The 19598-nt window shown below is 46.5% G+C and overlaps 1 protein-coding gene across 1 annotated transcript in view; it reads left to right on the forward strand.

Annotated features, from left to right (window-relative positions):
- Nucleotides 1-19598, forward strand: part of GTF3C1 (general transcription factor IIIC subunit 1) — a 154787-nt gene that overhangs the window by 116354 nt on the left and 18835 nt on the right. Inside the window, 4 exon segments of the mRNA XM_030212790.1 lie at nucleotides 1343-1436; nucleotides 4453-4625; nucleotides 4788-5066; nucleotides 19247-19500. Coding sequence (XP_030068650.1) covers nucleotides 1343-1436; nucleotides 4453-4625; nucleotides 4788-5066; nucleotides 19247-19500 — 800 coding nt within the window.

Raw genomic sequence — 19598 nt, forward strand, 5'->3', positions numbered from 1 at the left:
TCTTTCGACCCTAACAGGCTAGGGGTCGCTGTCGGGAAACGCACCATCTCCAATTGGCTAGCAGATTGCATTTCCTTCACTTACGCCCAGGCTGGGCTGGCTCTTGAGGGTCATGTCACGGCTCATAGTGTCAGAGCCATGGCAGCGTCGGTGGCCCACTTGAAGTCAGCCACTATTGAAGAGATCTGCAAGGCTGCGACGTGGTCATCTGTCCACACATTCACATCTCATTACTGCCTCCAGCAGGATACCCGACGCGACAGTCGGTTCGGGCAGTCGGTGTTGCAGAATCTGTTTGGGGTGTAAATCCAACTCCACCCTCCAGGACCCGAATTTATTCTGGTCAGGCTGCACTCTCAGTTAGTTGTTCTTCGTAGGTCAATTTCTGTTGTACCCTCGCCGTTGCGAGGTTCAATTGACCTGGGTTATTGTTTTGAGTGAGCCTGAGAGCTAGGGATACCCCAGTCGTGAGAACAAGCAGCCTGCTTGTCCTCGGAGAAAGGGTATGATACATACCTGTAGCAGTTGTTCTCCGAGGACAGCAGGCTGATTGTTCTCACCTACCCTCCCTCCTCCCCTTTGGAGTTGTGTGTTTCATATTTTATTGCTTGTCATTCAACTGGCGGGAGCGGTCGCTCACGGGCGGGAAGGCGGCCGCGCATGCGCGGTGGGCGTGGCCTGCGTGCCGACCGTCCCGCGAAGCTTCTTCCGGTTGGTGGGGGCTGCCGCGGACGTCAACCCAGTCGTGAGAACAATCAGCCTGCTGTCCTCGGAGAACAACTGCTACAGGTATGTATCATACCCTATCCCCCTCCTTCATTTTTTCTTTCTGATACTCTCCACCTACCCTTAGCACTACAGTTAAGGTTGCCAGCTGAATTCAGATTTGCCTGACAGGGTTGATCCAATCCTGGTTTTACTCCATTGCATGGAGGGGCTTGTAGTTTTGTTTTGCATTTCTTAGGGAATGCAATTGGGAAATCAGATCTATATGTCCCTGCATGCATTGGGGTAAACCCAGGGCTGGTTCAACCTTGGGTGAATTTGGATCTGGTTGGAAAACATAATTGCAGGATGTGTGAGACTTTTAAATCTCATCTGACAGCACTGATAATAACATATTGAGTCAGCTTTGTCAGTGATATACATTTTTTGGCACCATGTGTTTAACAAAATTGTGCTGGGTTTATTAACTACAGTATTTCTTGGTTGGGGAAGCTTGAAGTTGATAGGGACAAGGAGGACTGTTTGTGATTTGCCCTTCACATGTATTGATTATAGTTGTCTGGAGCAGAGTCATCCTTTGGAAATTATCTGTTAAGCACTGTATGTTTCCTTTCAGCATTGACGACGTTCACCATTTAGTGCTGCACAACCTGATTCAGAGCACTTTGGCCCTCTCAGACACGCAGATGAAAGTTTGTCAGTCCATTCAGGTACCTTTCTGATTCAAGTTGATGAAATGCTTAATGGACTTAATGGGACCAATATTAGCAAAAAAGGGGCAATAATCAAACATTCCATCACATTGTTTCCCACTATTCTAGAACATAAGAACCTGTGAGATAGTTATGTCCATCAACTAGCAGGTGAAGGTAGAGAACTGAAAACTGAACTGAGACATATCTCTCTTGGCATCCAGTCCAGCACCTCAGTATTTTCTGTCTCCAGCAGATGGATGGACACACTTTTCAGCCTCTGGTTCTGAGTGCTTAGCTCCTGGTCCAGTTGGTCAGTTGAGCTTTGTGGGTGGCTTGAGTCTGCAGAGTCCTATCTGGAGGTCTTCAAATCCCTGTCTCTGGTGCCCCACAAATGTATTTCTTCCTTCCCTTGACCTCTCCCCTGTTTCCTGTGGAGCTGTCCTTTTCCAACACAACAACCTTTATTTAAAAAAAAAAAAAGGGAAGAGGTTTGCTGGAGAGTGTAGGACAGAATCAGTCATGAGCCTTTCTCATCTGGCATAAGACTTGTGGAGACTGAGCTTGAGGGGAGCAGCCGGCAGTGTTGAGTCCGACAAAAGTTTGACCCAGAACTTCTTGGGGGGCTGCAAGTTCCACAAGGTGCAGTGGAGGGATCATGACGCTGAGTTTGTGACAGTTGGGGTGAATAGCAACTCCTGTCTATTGTGCTGTCACAGATCTTACTCTAATCAAAAATTTGAAGGTGGTGGAGTGCAAATATCTGTATTCGCACACAATTTAATTGCACAGCAGCAAATGACACTAGAGTAACACTAGGAAGAAAAAGCCTCAATGAACCGCATGTACTGCTATATTTTCTGCGGTCTAGTATGCGGCTGCAACATCATCATAGGCAGGAAAAAAAAACTCCTGTGTAGCAATTGTTATTTTTATATAATCAAGTTCTTTGAAAAAAGAAGCTTAACATTACTTATCTTTCTGCAGCGGCCCTTTTGCAATAAACTACTACTGTCTGACAATGGCCAGTGTTTCAAAATCTGCATCAGGGTCTGACAATGGCCAGTGTTTCAAAATCTGCATCAGGGTCATGCGGCGTTGGTATATTCAGCTCAGTCCACTTCAATTTATACTACTGCTGCTAGTTAAGCTTGTTTTTTTTTTTTAAATAACTTGATTATATAAAAGTAAAAATTGCTACACAGGAGATTTTTTTCTGCCTATGATGATAATTCAGCTGCTGCTTATTAGACCGCAGAGAATATATCGGTACATGCGGTTGGTTGAGGCTTTTTCTTCCTAATGTTACTCTGTTTAGTGTCATTTGCTATAGATCTTACTCTACAATCATCTCCTTCTTCCCACAACTTCCATCCTTTTGCATACCTGAATTTTGCCACTGCTGTATATGTAGTGCTTAGCTGGATGAAAAATGCATTAGTATTTATCATTAAAACCACACAGGTGAGGCAGAAAGTAATACCCCAGAAACTCACTGCAATGCCCTCCTCACATCATTACAGATGTAGCAGACAGTTTTCAAAGAGAGTGTTACCCAGCTCACTCCTCCAGCATGAAAATTACACCACTCAGAGTAACTACTTCTAGCTTCCTGGATAGATGACACAGATGAGTCATTTTAAGGGCTGGCATAGATTTAGAGAGGAGAAAATACATGTATAAGTTTAGATTTTCAAATTAACTTGCATATCTGCAAGTGCACAGCCATCCCACAAACATTGTAGCTAACTTTCAAAGGCAAAATTAGCTACAAAATACATGGCTATAAAAATACTTGCACACCTTCCGTCTGAATGTATTACTCAAAATTGCCCCCCCCCCCCCCCCCCCAAATTTGAAGCATTTTTTAAAAAAAGTTTTAGCAGGTTCTGTGTGATTGCTCAGCTGGAAACAGTCATACTAAGAGGCCAACATGTGGTAGTACACACCTTTCTAGTTAGTTGGTCCATGCAACATGTATTTATTTTATTAATTTATTTGGATTTAGCTCACATCTTTTCAGTAATAGCTCAAGGTGTGTTACATTCAGATAAAGTAGTATTTCTCTGTCCTCAAAGGTCTTACAATCTAAGCTTGTACCTTTAGACAATGGAAGAGTTAAGGACATTCCTGAGATCAAAAGGAGCAGCAGCTGGATTTGAACTGGGCTTCCTTGTTTGTTTGTTTGTTTGTCTGCCTGCTGCTGTAACCACTAGGCTACTCAGGCCCTTACGAGAATTTATCTGTACATGCATTGTTAGAAATGAAGCAGCTGAATCAGTACTGTACAATGTCGTTTGTGATGTGATCATGGATTGCAGGTGTGCCCTCTAAGCTGCCCTGTTAATGTGTGAAAGATAAACAGTGTAAGACTCTGCTGTCCTGGACTGACTAAGAATCCTGGTGGTTTGTGTTTTGGTCTGTGGGTGCTTTCTGGGAACTGGGGGCCCCCAGGGATTGTAGCCCCAATGTCCTTAGAAACCACTGGGGAATTATGTTGCGGGTGGAAGACTCGTCTAGAGCAGCGGTGTACTAAGAGCAGGGCAGTGGTAGTTAGTGGTCTGCCTCAGGTGCACGTCGCAGAAGGGGTGCAGGGAGCAGCAGCGCGGCTTTCAGCTTTGCCAGTTCTCTGCTCCCTCTGATATTACTTCCTGTTCCAGGCCAGAGGGAGCAGGGAACTGGTGGAGCCGACAGCCGCGCAACTGCTTCTAGCACCCCAGGAGGTAAGAACAATGCATCCGGGAGGGGGGGAAATTGGAAGTGATGCACCGGAGGGAGGGGGATGACGTTGCACCAAGGGGGGTGCGCAGCGGCGATTCACCCCAGGTGGCAGCTGACCAAGGAACAGCACTGGTCCAGAGTCAAGCGTAACCCAGCATGTGAGAGGAAGGGTAGAGCAAATGCACAGTGGGCCTGAGCAGTGCTTGGACAGACCCTCTAGGTGGCTGGTGGGTTCTAGGTGTTCCGTAACAATAGAGTATTGCACAACTGTTGTAGCTTGGTAAAATGCTCTGAATTTTCCTTGTGTTTGTAGACATTTCGCATGTACAAAGACTTTAGTGAAGACGTACTACTGAAGACATTTGTGGAGTATCAGATAAGAGGCCTGGTTAATCGCCGTCGTGTTAACCACACACTGGGCCCCAAAAAGAAACGGGCGTTACCATTTGTGCCTATGTCATATCAACTCTCTCAGACTTATTATCGGTGAGTGCCAAGGGAAACCTAATGATACCAGTACAGTCATATGCAGAAATGGATTTGTGTGTGTGAATGTTTCTCCCCTCCCCCCCCCCCCCCCCCCCTTAATTTCTTGAGCATTTACTCATAGTAGTATAAATCTATACTTTTCTGTTTCCTTTCATTTAGTGTTTTTACATGGCGGTTTCCAACTACAGTTTGTATGGAATCACATCAGTTTCTAGAAAAGCTCAAGGCTGTCGAGAGAAGTGACCAGCCAGATACATTTTCATTTGGTGAACAGGATGTGACAGCAAATATATCCATGTTTCCTCTGGATGGTCCTGGGGGTCAGTGCACAGCCCTTCTCGCTCTTCTCTCCCTGGGACTTGCTTCTGTGGATGTGAGAATTCCTGAGCAGGTAGTGGTGGTGGACAGCACCATGGTGGAAAATGAAATCATGAAAAGGTAAAGTGTTTTACTGAATTATCTCATTTTTGAAAGGAAATTAAAACCTATTTTTTCACTAAATACCTTTTATAATGTAATTATAATATTACATTTGTATTTTCCCGGATTATTTATTTATTCAGTTATCTTGTTTTGTAATCCACTTTGAACTATTATTGTTGGTATTACGGAATAGAAGAACTGTATAGTATAGCATAGCATATCATTTGATTCTACATTTAGAACAAAGTTTGTTCTCCTTCCTAGGTCCTCACTTGTGGAGTTCCCCAAGGTTCACCAATATCGCTAATCCTGTTTTAATATTCTTCTATACGCCTTAGGTTATAAACTTTCCAAAATGGACTTTTGCCCTTTTATTTATGGCAATATTACTTTCAGGCTTATTTTTGAAAGAGAAGGGCGCCCATCTTTCGACACAAATCGGGAGATGGGCGTCCTTCTCTCAGGTCGCCCAAATTGGCATAATCGAAAGCCGATTTTGGGCGTCCCCAACTGCTTCCCGTCGCAGGGATGACCAAAGTTCCCGGAGGCGTGTCGGAGGTGTAGCGAAGGCGGGACTGGGGCGTGCCTAACAGATGGGTGTCCTCGAACGATAATGGAAAAAAGAAGGGTGTCTCTGATGAGCACTTGGGCGACTTTACTTGGTCCATTTTTTCTTACGACCAAGCCTCAAAAAGGTGCCCAACTGACCAGATAACCACCAGTGGGAATCGGGGATGACCTCCCCTGACTCCCCCAATGGTCACTAACCACCTCCCACCCCGAAAAAAACAACTTAAAAAACTTTTTTTGCCAGCCTGAAATGTCATACTCGGGTCCATCGCAGCAGTATGCAGGTCCCTGGGGGGGAGGTATGTGTGTGTCAGCGGAGGTATAGCGAAGGCGTGGACGTCTTTCTTTCAAACATTTTGGACGTCCTGAACTGCCCCCACAGGGACAGCCAAATTTCAAGGGAGTGGAGTTGGAGGAGTGGCCTAGTGGTTAGAGCACTGGTCTTGCAATCCAGAGGTGGCCGGTTCAAATCCCACTGCTGCTACTTCTGATCCAAAATCCAAATAAATAAAGGGGGTGTCGGAGGCATAGTAAAGGCAAGGACATCCTTCTCACAGAAACATCCAGGCATGGACATCCTTCTCACAGAAACATCCACATTTTGGACATCCTCAACTGCGGTTGCAGGGACGGAGGCATAGCAAAGGACGTCCTTCACCCATACTCTTAAAAAAAAAAAAAAGACATCCCTGACGAGCACTTGGACGTTTTCACCTGGACTTGTATTTTTCTAAAGTTGTAGACGGCAATTTATTTAAGGTTGTAGACGGCTATTATACACGCAGCTTGTCTGCATTTATGAAGCCGTCTTTGGCATGCGCAGAGCAGCCACCCATAATGCATGGCTGCTCTGCACTGGCTTCCCCTCCTTAGGAAGGAAGTCATATGCAAATGAGCTAACAGTGAGCAGCTTATTTGCATGCAATTTCTTTCATGCATGCCCGTTCCTTTCCGAATCGGTAAGGGAAGGGCTTTTTCCGTTCAGTTACTGCATCAGTTAGTCCACTGCAGTACCCCCTAGGGTGCCCGGTTGGTGTCCTGGCATGTTAGGGGGACCAGTGCACTACAAATGCTGGCTCCTTCCACGACCAAATGAGTTGGATTTGGTTGTTTTTGAGATGGGCGTCCTCGGTTTCCAATTTTACCGAAAACCGGGGACGACCATCTCTAAGGTCGACCTAAATGTTGAGATTTGGGCGTCCCCGACCGTATTATCGAAACAAAAGATGGACGCCCATCTTGTTTCGATAATACGGGTTTCCCCGCCCCTTCGCAGGGACGTCCTCAGGAAAACTTGGGTGCCCCATTTGATTATGTCCCTCTTTATGTATCCTATATACGTGAGTTTGACATTTTGGAGTCTTGGGCATTGATGTTTAAATTTAAACTTAATAAAGACAAGACTAAATATATAGTTTTTAGTAACATGTTTAATCTCAATTCCAGAAAAAAATTGCACAGTTAATATATCAACTATAATTTGGATCCCCAACTCAAGATACTGGGGTAATTTTTGACAACTTCTTACTTTCGATCACCAGGTTCAGGCACTCGCCACAAAAGTATTTAGAATGATTTGGAAACTTAGGAGGGTTTAGATCCAGAATCTTTTCAGATAATTGCCCAATCCATCCTAGCTCATATTGATGACTGCAATATCATTTATATATGTTGCAAACAAGTCACTTTAAAGAGGCTACAGACACTGTGTAAAATATGGCAGCCCATCTTATATATTCAAGAGTATTTGGAGTTATCTTGGATTCTACCTTGTCTTTTGAAAAACAGATTACAGCCCTTATTAGAAGATCCTTTTTTAAGCTTCAAAACTGCGAGCAATAAGGTCCTCATTAAAGAAGGAAGATTTTAGAATTGTTACTCAAGCAGTTTTGTTTCCACAATTCGATTATTGCAATTCACTTTATTCTCATATTTCAACTAGGCAGTTGAAATGTTTACAATTGATGGAAAATACAGCCATAAGATTAATCAGTGGCATTGGACGATTCAAAAGTGTGACTCTTTTTTTTCGAGATTATCACTGGCTAACTATAATTAAACATATATAGATTTTAAGGTTCTTTGATTTTTAAATCAATATTTGGGCTGAACTCTGAGGGTTTAAGTGAATTGCTGGTATTTCCATCTGTAGATAGAATATAGGTTTTTTTGCAAACCCTGAAATTAGGCATTTCCTCTCTGAAAAACATTTGCTTCAAATCTGTTTTTGAGGCCTCTTTTCCTTTTACTGGGGCTAGATAATGGAATAAATTGTCTTTTGATTTGAAACTAGCGTCTTTTTTCTCTTTTAGGTAAAAAAAAAAAAAAAAACTTATTTGACCAATAACACTGTATAGTTGATATGCTGTTTTGTTAGTGTGTGACTTCCTCCTTGTAAACCGTTTTGAATCCCTTTGCGGATAACTGCGGTATAGAAAACTCTTATGATATAGTACAAATAAATACCAAATTAGGTCTAAAGATGATTCACACAGAAATGTTTTTTTTGAGTCCAGAAATAATTTCAACTGTTTAGAGTCCCAAAAAACATAAGTCTGACCAGCAAATGTAATCAAACATTGAACAGGAAAATGCAAAAAGAACTGCCCTGTACTCTCTGACATAATTCAAGAAAGGCTTTACGCCTATCTTGTGGTTGTTTGGAGACATCTGGAAATCTGTGTACCTATTTAAAACATGCATACTCTCACAGTTTTAGAATGGACATTTTTTGCTTGTAAAATGTGCTTTACGTGTGGAAAATTAAGCCCAAATTTGTGCAGCAGGTATGCATATACGTTGCACTAGTTATCAAAGAGAAAGTATGCACAAGCTTTCTTTTTGAAATTATCCCATGAAAAGCACAGACAGACATTTATAACTATTATCATTCTGTTTGGTAGGCACAACTATACTGACTAATTTTACAAGCTTACAGGCATAAACACAAACTCTCCTCCTCAGGAATGCTGAATGCACATCCTTTTACCTACAGAAGGAGATATCTAGTTTTAGGCATGAAGAAGGCATGTAACTGGCAGTATTCTATTCATTTACACGAGTAAGTGGATAGTTGTGCCTAAGGGGCCCTTTTACAAAGGTGCGTGTGGGCCGTGCCAAATTGGTGCTACTGCGTACCCCGGGCAGTAATTCTGAATTGGCACATGCCAAAAATACACGGTAGAACATAGTTTCTATTTTGTACCGCGGGACACCTACCTGGCAGTAAATGGCAGTTGGCATACGCTGCATGCTTACTGCCCGGGTAGCATGTGAGACCTTACCGCTAGGTCAGTGGGTGGCAGTAAAATCTCGGGCCAAAAATGGATGTGTGCTGGTTTCAGTTTTAGCGCGTGTCCATTTTCCGGCCCCTTAAGAAAAGGCCCTTCTCCCTAGATGCAGTGAAAAATGTCACAGTGTACGCCCAAAAGACGCGCTCAAACTAACACAGGTCATTTTTTACCGCAGCTTAGTAAAAGGGCCCCTAAATGACTTCTTATAGAATACCGACTGGTGGAAAAATGCACACTTTCTTTGATGGTACATACTTTGCCAGTGGATGTGTGCATGGATAGAGTTTGGACACGCATGTGCTTAAATGTGTAAAATACTATAATACCACTCATTTGTGCTTAAATTTAGGGCACAGGCATTTATACCAGTTATAGGGCTGTTGTAAGTGGCCTTGCCTAGATGTATGTGTGTACTTTACCACCTGCTATTTTTCTTTATAAACAGGCACAAAATAAGTACCGTAACCAGCTCCTTTAGTAGGCCCCCTGTTATAGAAGTACCCTCATATACAGTGGCGTACCAAGGGGGTGGGGGCGGTCCGCCCCAGGTGCACGCCGCTGGGGGGGGGGTGCCGCGCGCCGGTCAGAGTGGTTGGTTTCCATGCTTCCTCTGCCCCGGAACAGGGAGCATGGAAACCAACGACGCTGACTGGCACGCGGCACCCCCCCCCCCCCCCCCCCAGCAGCGTGCATCTGGAGGGGTTCTTTCGCCAAGGTGGGGGGGGGGTCGCGCTGCACGGGGGGGCGGGGCGTCAGCGCCCCTCGGAATGCCACTGCTCATATAGTCCATGCATTATTTTAAAAAAGGCTATTTCTGTGCATAAACCTCTGTTTTATGTATGTAAGTGGCCTTAAAATGACCTGCAAAACATAAAGTCGCTTGGCACAGTTCTTCTCAAATTATATTTAATTTTGTTCTCACCTTTATGATCTTGTCAACTACAGATGATGTGACACATTCACTTCCAAATTTGCAAGTTTGTTAGCTATTTTGCAGGTTATATAACAAGTTTGTGGAAAATGAAACCAGTTTCCATCTCTGAGGATTAAAACACTCTTGAGGGTAATTTTATAAAAAGTGACCCAGATTGAGAAGGAAAAGGAAAGGAATTTGTATGTAGCTTGTTCCTTTTCAGTAGTAGTTCAAGGCGAGTTATTTTCAGGTAAAGTAGGTGTTTTCCTGTCCCCAGAGGGCATTACAATCTAAGTTGTACCTGAGGCAGTAGAGGGTTAAGTGACTTGCCCAAGATTGCAAGGAGCTGCAGTGGGATTTGAACACTGGCTTCTCTGGTTCCCAGCCCACTGCTCTAACCATTAGGCTACTTCTCTGCCTATTTGCAGCATATTTTACAAAGACAGAAAGGCGCCTTGTGTCTTTATAAAATTCTAGCACAGATCCTGCAGAAATCTCAGGTAGAATTCATCAGTGTATATCTGCACCTTCTCAAGAGAAAGCTGTAAATGTATAGGCATACAATATATACAGTTGTACATATTTTATAAATATGGGGGCAATTCTATAACCGGGAGCCACAATGTAGGTACTTCGATGTCACGCACTAATTGTATAACAGCATCTGAGCACCAAGATGCCTTTATAGAAGACCAATGTGGTTTATTAATATATCATGCATACCAAGCTAGTGGATCTTAGTGGTTGTACAATAAAATTAAACAAATAATACAAAAAGAATAAGAAAAGGAATGCCAATAAATTATAGGACAGCACAATCATGCATGATAGAGCAAACTCCATCTCATTGCAGTACAGGACCGGTCAACCAGCCTCGAGCGCACCACCATTTCAGTTGAATGCAAACTGAAAATAATGGGTTTTCAAAACTAATTTTTGTAAAGATTGTTCACCCCGTATATGTGGTGGTAGCTTGTTCCAGATCTTGGGGGCCAAAAAATAGTCGCGTAGATTCCAAGCTGGCCTGTCTAGGATTAGGTAAAACTATCCTGTTAAAATCCAGTGAATGCAGATTATGTGCTGAGGTATAAGGAACAACAGAAGTAGAAAGATAGGGGGGACACCCAAGTGAAAAGCTTTGTGAGTGAGCATCAGAATCTTGAACAGAATTCTATATTTAACCAGAAGCCAATGGAGGCGAAGAAATAGTGGGGAAACTCGATCATACCTATTTGCTTTGCAAAGAAGTCTGATAGCACTATTTTGAAGTGATTGGAGCTGCTTAATTTGGATAGAGGAAGACCAGCATAGAGAGAATTGCAATAGTCAAGTTATGACATGAAAAACACATGCGTAGCAGAGTGTAGAGATGAAAAATTCAAGAGGGTGCGTATTTAACGAAGCATTGTAATAAGTACTGATGATAGCTGTAAATTTAAACCATACACGAAAATAATGAAAAGCAGCCACCGGTGGTATTGGAGTAACAGCAGGTTGGGACAATGAACCTGTAACCCAGCAAGCTACCTTCTTCACTGGGTTCAGTCTTAGCTTATGAGAGGCTGACCAAGATGAAAGGGCAGAGAGACAATCTTGAAGTTGAAATTGTATATTTCCATATCATCATGCTGATCAATCCATAGACTGGTGGGTTGTGTCCATCTACCAGCAGGTGGAGATAGAGAGCAATCCTTTTGCCTCCCTATATGTGGTCATGTGCTGCCGGAAACTCCCCAGTATATCTCAGCAGGTGGTGGTCACACACAGCAGCAGCTCTGGCTAGGTCTCCAAGCCTAATTTTTAGGTTTTGTTGAGTACCTGGGGTTGAGGGCTCTTCTTGAGCAAGTGCAAACCTGGTGGCGCCAGGTCCCTCCTTTTCTCCCCCCTCCCGCTGGCTCCGTTTAAAAAAAAAAATTTTTGGACGTCCTTAAAGGCGTTTATTTCAACGTTTATTTAAACGTGTATTGCAGCTACTCACTGGGACACCAGGTCGTTACAGCTCGGAGCGAGAAGCAGGTAATTTTACCTTTTTATAGCGGGCAAGGGGTTCCCCGTTCGGTCTCCACGTGGTTTATGGCGTCGGAGGGCGCGAGGATTCGCTTCCCGGACCGCGTGGGTGCGTCTAGCGGGGATGCGGGGATTTCAAAACCTGAATCGCCTTTGTTAAGCATCAGTTTGGAGGCCGGTCAGTGTCCCGGTTCTTCCTCCGGTGCAGCGGTTTTTCCCGCCATAAGCGCCCATCCCCCGCTGCTCGCCCACTCCATGTTGGCTGGCCACTCTGCTCGGACGGCTTCTTCTTGGGCCGCCCTCGAGCTGGGAGACGTTAATACTATGGTCGCCCTTGATTCGGGCGACGGTAAGAAAGCGGCCAAAGTTAAGCGCCGTTCTTCCCACGCGGCTCCTTCTCGGAGTTTCACGCCGGACGCCATTCGTTTCTCCCCCGCTCTTGCGAGCGCCGGTTGAGGGTGCGGCTAGGGCCGTGGCCCAAGCTGCAGAAGTGCACTGTTCGGGGGGGGGGGGGGGGGGTTTCCCCTGAGTTCATTTTGCTGCTGCATCAGGCTTTTCTTATGCAAAACGCTGCCCCTGCCCCTCTGTCTGATAAAGGGGTTGAGGCCTCTGGAAGCAAACGCCCTCGGGTGGATTTCCAGGCCCTAGAGGACTCTGTCTCCTCTGATGTAGATGAGGGCAGCGTATCTGAGTTCTCCCAACGGTCCTTTGGGGATTCCTTGGAGGAGACGGATTCCCGCTCGGATGGAGCGGATGACCCCTCTGCAGCGTGGATCTTTCGCTCAGAGGATTTGCCCAACCTGTTAGTGCAGGCCATGAGCATTTTGAAGATTTCCTCTCCGGAGGACGTCTCTCCCTCAGCCTCTGTTGGCTCCGCCATTATGCTGGAGACGAAGCGCCCGCCTAGAACCTTCCACGTGCATGAGGCCATGCGCACCTTGATTTCGGCTCAATGGGATGTCCCAGAAGGGAGCCTCAAAGTGGCTAGGGCTATGTTCCGCCTCTATCCTCTGCCTGAAGGTGAACGGGAGGCCTTTCTTTGGCCTACCGTGGATTCTTTAATCACTGCGGTGACTAAGAAAACGGCGTTGCCGGTGGAAGGTGGCCCGGGCCCTAAAGGACGCCCAAGACAGAAGATTGGAGGCGGCCTTAAGGTCGTCCTTCGAGGCGGCTGCTTTAAGTTTGTAGGCCTCAGTTTGCGGCTCCTATGTGGCCAGGGCGTGCCTGACGATTGTGCAGCGGGCTTCCCCCTCGGATCCTTCCTTGAGGGCTGATTGGCCGGCCCTGGAATCGGGCTTGGCTTATTTGGCAGACTTGCTGTATGATGTCTTGAGAGCCTCAGCTAAAGGTATGGCTCAGACAGTCTCTGCGCGGCGGTGGCTTTGGCTGAAGCATTGGTCTGCGGACCACGCCTCTAAGTCTTGCCTGGCTAAGTTGCCTTTTAAAGGCAAGCTGCTTTTTGGGGTCGAGCTGGACAAAATTGTGACCGATCTCGGCACGTCTAAGGGCAAGAGGTTACCAGAGGTCAGGGCTCGGGCCAGTGCTCGCCCCGGTAACTCCAAAGGACGGTTTCAGGAAGCCCGTCGGTATCGCCCGGGCAAGTCAGGCTCCTCTGCCCCCTCTTCCTTCAAGAGGAACTTCTCCCCCAAGCAGCATTCTTTTCGCAGAGACCGCCGTCCCGGAGGTGCTTCCTCCGGTCCTCCCCCAGGGTCTCGTACCCAATGACGGGGCCCTGGTCCATGGCCCAGTGCAGATTGGAGGACGCCTGTCCTCGTTTCTGGGCGAGTGGACCAAGGTAACTTCAGACGCTTGGGTGCTGGAAGTCATCAGAGACGGCTACAAGCTAGAGTTCTGCCGACCCTTAAGAGACGGGTTTGTACACTCTCCCTGCAAGTCTCCGGTCAAACCTGTGGCAGTGCAGCAGACTTTGGACAATCTGATCCGCCTGGGTGCGGTCGTTCCGGTGCCAGAAGATCAGCTTGGCAAGGGACGTTACTCCATTTACTTTGTGGTACCAAAGAAAGGAGGTTCTGTACGGCCTATCCTCGACCTCAAAGGGGTCAATCGGGCCTTGAAAGTTCGGCACTTCCGAATGGAGACTCTCCGCTCTGTTATAGCGGCAGTGAAGGCAGGGGAGTTCCTGGCATCCTTGGACATCAAGGAAGCTTACCTGCATATTCCCATCTGGCCTCCTCATCAACGCTTTCTGCGTTTTGCAGTCCTGGGCCGACACTTCCAGTTCAGAGCCCTCCCGTTCGGGTTGGCTACTGCTCCGCGGACCTTCTCCAAAGTAATGGTGGTTATCGCGGCCTTCCTACGAAAGGAAGGAGTACAAGTCCATCCTTATCTGGACGACTGGTTGATCCGAGCCCCCTCTTATGCAGAGTGCAGCAGAGCTGTAGACCGGGTGATTGCTCTTCTAAGCTCCCTGGGGTGGATCATCAACTGGGAGAAAAGCCAGCTGCGCCCGACTCAGTCCCTGGAATATCTGGGAGTTCGTTTCGACACCCAAGTGGGCAGAGTGTTCCTGCCGGACAATCGAATTGTCAAGCTTCAGGCTCAGGTGGACCAGTTCCTAGTAGCCTCTCCTCTTCGGGCTTGGGACTATGTGCAGCTGTTGGGCTCTATGACGGCCACGATGGAAGTAGTGCCCTGGGCCAGGGCTCATATGAGACCACTACAACTCTCTCTGCTGCAGCGCTGGACTCCAGTGTCGGAGGATTACGCTGTGCGCCTTCCCTTGGACCTAGCGGTGCGCAAGGCGCTGAGCTGGTGGCTGAGGACAGACAAGTTGTCCGCAGGGATGCCTCTTTTGACCCCGGAGTGGGTTGTCGTCACGACGGACGCCTCTTTGACGGGCGGGGGAGCCCATTGCTTGGGAAGGACAGCGCAGGGTCTCTGGTCTCCTGCAGAGGCAAAGTGGTCTATCAACCTCCTGGAACTCAGAGCCATTCGGTTGGCGCTTTTGGAGTTCCTCCCGGTACTGGCGTTGAAGCCAGTACGGGTCCTGTCGGACAATGCCACGGCTGTGGCCTATGTCAATCGCCAGGGAGGTACCAAGAGCGCCCCTCTAGCCAAGGAGGCCATGAATCTATGCCAGTGGGCGGAAGCGAACCTGGAACAGCTGTCGGCAGCCCACATTACTGGAGTCATGAATGTCAAGGCGGACTTTCTCAGTCGCCATACCTTGGATCCCGGAGAGTGGCAGCTATCGGCTCAGGCGTTCTTGGACATCACGAAGCGCTGGGGCCAGCCGAGCCTAGACCTGATGGCGTCATCGGCCAATTGCCAAGTGCCACGCTTTTTCAGCAGAGGACAGGACCCTCGATCTCTGGGAGTAGATGCTCTTCTCCAACAGTGGCCGACACAGGAGCTTCTCTATGTGTTCCCGCCCTGGCCCATGATGGGCAGGGTACTAGACCGGGTGGCAAAGCATCCGGGCCGGGTAATCCTGGTGGGTCCGGACTGGCCCAGACGTCCCTGGTATGCGGACTTGATCAGGCTCTCAGTGGACGGACCTCTGCGACTGCCAGCGGAGCAGGGCCTGTTGCATCAGGGTCCCGTGGTGATGGAGGATCCCTCCCCCTTTGGTCTTATGGCCTGGCTATTGAGCAGCAGCGTCTGAGGAAGAAAGGCTTCTCAGACAAGGTCATCGCCACTATGCTGAGAGCAAGGAAGCGCTCTACTTCTACTGCTTACGCCAGGGTTTGGCGTACCTTTGCATCGTGGTGTGAGGCAGGTTCCCTTTCTCCCTTCACTGCTCCAATTTCTTCAGTGTTGGCGTTCCTGCAAGAAGGTCTGGAGAAAGGCCTATCGCTCAGTTCCCTTAAAGTCCAGGTAGCGGCTCTGGCTTGCTTCAGGGGCCGCCTGAAGGGTGCTTCCCTGGCTTCGCAGCCAGATGTGGTGCGCTTTCTCAAGGGAGTTAATCACCTGCGCCCTCCTCTGCACTCAGTGGTACCTGCGTGGAATCTCAATCTAGTGCTAAGAGCCTTGCAGAAGCTGCCTTTTGAACCCTTGTCGAGTGCATCTCTGAAAGACCTGACGTTGAAAGCAGTCTTTTTGGTGGCTATCACTTCAGCCAGAAGAGTTTCCGAGCTCCAGGCGCCATCATGTCGAGAGCCCTTTCTGCAGTTCACTGAGGCAGGAGTGTCTATTCGCACAGTGCCTTCCTTCCTGCCCAAGATTGTTTCTCGCTTCCATGTGAATCAGCAGCTCTGTCTCCCATCTTTTCGTAGGGAGGACTACCCAGAGGAGTACTCTGCTCTCAAATATCTAGATGTGAGACGAGTCATCATCAGATACTTGGAAGTGACCAATAATTTCCGGAAGTTGGATCATCTGTTTGTCCTGTTTGCAGGTCCTCGTAAGGGTCTGCAGGCTGCTAAGCCTACAGTGGCAAGATGGGTCAAGGAAGCCATTGCAGCGGCTTATGTGGCCGCGGGGAAGGTGCCGCCTATCCGGCTGAAGGCTCACTCCACTAGAGCTCAGGCGGCCTCGATGGCGGAGGCCAGGTCCGTCTCCTTGGAAGAGATTTGCAAGGCGGCAACTTGGGCATCGCCTCATACCTTCTCCAGGCATTACCTCTTGACTTTGGCTGCTCAGGCGGAGGCCCGGTTTGGAGCTGCAGTGTTGCGGTCAGGGATTTCTATGTCCCGCCCTGGGTGAGTACTGCTTCGGTACATCCCACCAGTCTATGGATTGATCAGCTTGATGATATGGAAGGTAAAATTATGTATCATACCTGATAATTGTCTTTCCATTAATCATAGCTGATCAATCCATAGCCCCTCCCAGATATCTGTACGTTTTTATTCTGGTTGCATTTCAGGTTCAAGTTTAGTCTTCAGTTCCTGTTCAGGAGGACTGCGTGTTCAAGTTTTTTCAATTGGATTCTTCAGGAGTTGAGACGATTTTGTGTTACAGTGAGCTGCTGCATTCCTCTCCCCTCTGTTTTACGGGGCAGGATTGAGACCTAAATTCTGCCGGCGCTCCCTCCCACTTCGTGCGGCTGTAGGGCAGCTTTGTACCCCTCCCGCTTCAGCGGTGTTAGGGTCAGTCAGCTCCTCCCGCGGTTGCGGTTGCAGGATAAGCCAGATCCCCCCACATTGGCGGGTGTGGTGTCCCTCCCCCGCTCCGCGGGGATGAGCTGGACGGATTCCCCTCCCCCACTTGTGTGGGGATGAGCTGGGTTGATTCCCCTCCCCCGTTTCGGCGGTGGTGAGCTGGGCAGAGTGTCCCTTTGTGGGTGTAATTCTCTAAGTGCTGAGTCCTGCAGATGGAGCTTTGATATCGACATACTGAGGAGTTTCCGGCAGCACATGACCACATATAGGGAGGCAAAAGAATTGCTCTCTATCTCCACCTGCTGGTAGATGGACACAACCCACCAGTCTATGGATTGATCAGCTATGATTAGTGGAAAGAAAATTATCAGGTATGATACATAATTTTACCTTAATGGAGAAACAGGAAAGATCAGTAGGATGCTATCTGCGTTATTTAAAGAATATATGACAGGATCAAAGTAGTTAACGGACTAATGAAAATATTGAACAGCAGAGGAGAAAGAACCGATCCCTGCAGAACCCCACAAAAGAGAATGTGAACAAGACAGAGCAGAACCAACTTGTTCCCTGAAAGTGCGATTAGAAAGGAGAAAACCAATTATAGACTCTCTGAAACCCATATATTTGATAGTTGTGCCAAAAGAAGAGAGTGATCGACAAGATCAAATGTAACCGAGAGATCCAAAGATACCACACGTGCAATCTCACCCCTATCCAGGATTGTACTTAGTTCACTGAGGAAAGAGGTTATGATGGTTTCAGTGCTGTGTTGATGGAAGCTCCCTTTCCACAGGTGGAGCATAAGTGTTTTTTCAACATGGGAAAGATGTTGAGCACATACTATCTTCTCTAAGAGTTTGGACAGGAAGCAGAGATAGCAATTTGTTGAAAATTTTAAGGTTCTGAGGTGTCAAAGGATGGCTTTTTAAGGATAGGATGTAAAGATGCTTTTTTCCAGAGCACAGGAACTTGACCAATTGATAGGCTATTAAGTATCTTAGTATATACCAGTGCCAAGAGACGTGTCTAGGTACCTTGATCCATTTCCTAGGGATAACATCTTTAAAAAAAAAAAAAAAAAACAGGTAGTAAGTCAAACCTTTGACAGCAGGTTAGTAAAAGAGGCTCATGAAGAAGAAGTAAAGTTGGCTTCAGCAGACCTACATTTTGGCATGCCTGTTTATGCCATGTCAATCTACAAAAAGGCTAAATACTCCCAGTAGGACTGGTTTATCACATACAAAGATCAAACGAATATGTCCTATCTATGTAGTTACTTAATCCAACCTACCTCAGCGGTGCAACTCAATACCCGGCTTCAGTGGTTGCGAGTTTTACAGCACCCACCTCCTCATCAGTGCAAGGACTAAAAAACTTTGCTGGTTTTTGCCATTTTAAATGTTTGTATTTTTCAAAGACTTAAATATGGAACTGTGACATAAAGCTAACATTTCCTTCACCTTGCTCATTAAATAATTATCACCATTACTTAACTTAACCCGAAAAGGACTATCTCAAGGACCATCCCCTACAATACTATTAGCACCAGCTTGTTTGAATGTATAAAGGATTACTTCTGCATAGATGGGCACACCTAAGTGTGACAAGCCACACATATAACTTACAGTACTCTATAAGTTGCTTGTGTAAGCTATAGACACACTTATAACCCTGCCGTACACACCCACTTGAAATTACATGCTAAGGCACTTGCGTGCTTCATTACTGAACTGTGTACGTACCCAGTTATAGGATTGCCCTGCATGTGTGTAAATCATGACTCTGCCCATGCTCCTCCCCATAACACGCCTACCCCAAATACACACACATGTATGCACAATCTTGCCATCACAGCTACTTTTATATGTGGAGTCATTTTACAAGAGGCATTATGGTTTATAGAATAATGCTTAAATTCTGGGGGTCATGCATAAATTTAGGTGCGTCCATTTGCACTATTGAAAACATGGTGTAAATGCCTCCGTCTAAATTTACACACGGAACCCCCTTATTTTATAATTGCATGTGTAACTTGAATCCATGCTCCACCCTGAAATGCCCATGACCTTCCCATTTCTGTGCCCCTTTTCTGGGACGCGCATAAAATTTAGGTATGGATCATGCGCCTAAATTTACATGCGTAAATATTAATTGATTTCAATTTTTGTCAATTGTTAAAAAGCCACTTATTTGGCACTAATTGGCTCAATTAAATTGCATTCACAAATTTGTGCAAGCAATATTTGGCAAATTTTATAGAATTAGGGAATATGTATGCACAAATTGGCTTATACACCCAAAAATGACTTTATAAAATTAAGTCCTAACAGGATGTTTGTGTTGCAGCTTAACAAAGGATGGCTTGGATGAGGATTTTGATGAGGAAGAGGACATGGATGAAAACTCTGGAACTAAGCATAAAATAGAAGTGAAAGCTCGTCAAGCATCACACACAAATTATCTGCTCATGCGAGGATATTACATGCCAGGGATTGTTAGCACACGGAACCTCAACCCAAGTGACAACATTGTGGTGAATTCCTGCCAGGTGAAGATCAAACTACGATACACACCTGCTTATGGAAGGCTGAGCACCACAGGTCAGTACTGAATCACATTTCCAGTACAGGTGGTAGGAGGTTTGTTTGATAATGACCAAAAAATAGCAAAGGAACAAAGGTCATAATCCTAGCTCTCG

This window comes from Microcaecilia unicolor, chromosome 8 (genome assembly GCF_901765095.1).
Source record: "Microcaecilia unicolor chromosome 8, aMicUni1.1, whole genome shotgun sequence".
Lineage (NCBI taxonomy): Eukaryota > Metazoa > Chordata > Amphibia > Gymnophiona > Siphonopidae > Microcaecilia > Microcaecilia unicolor.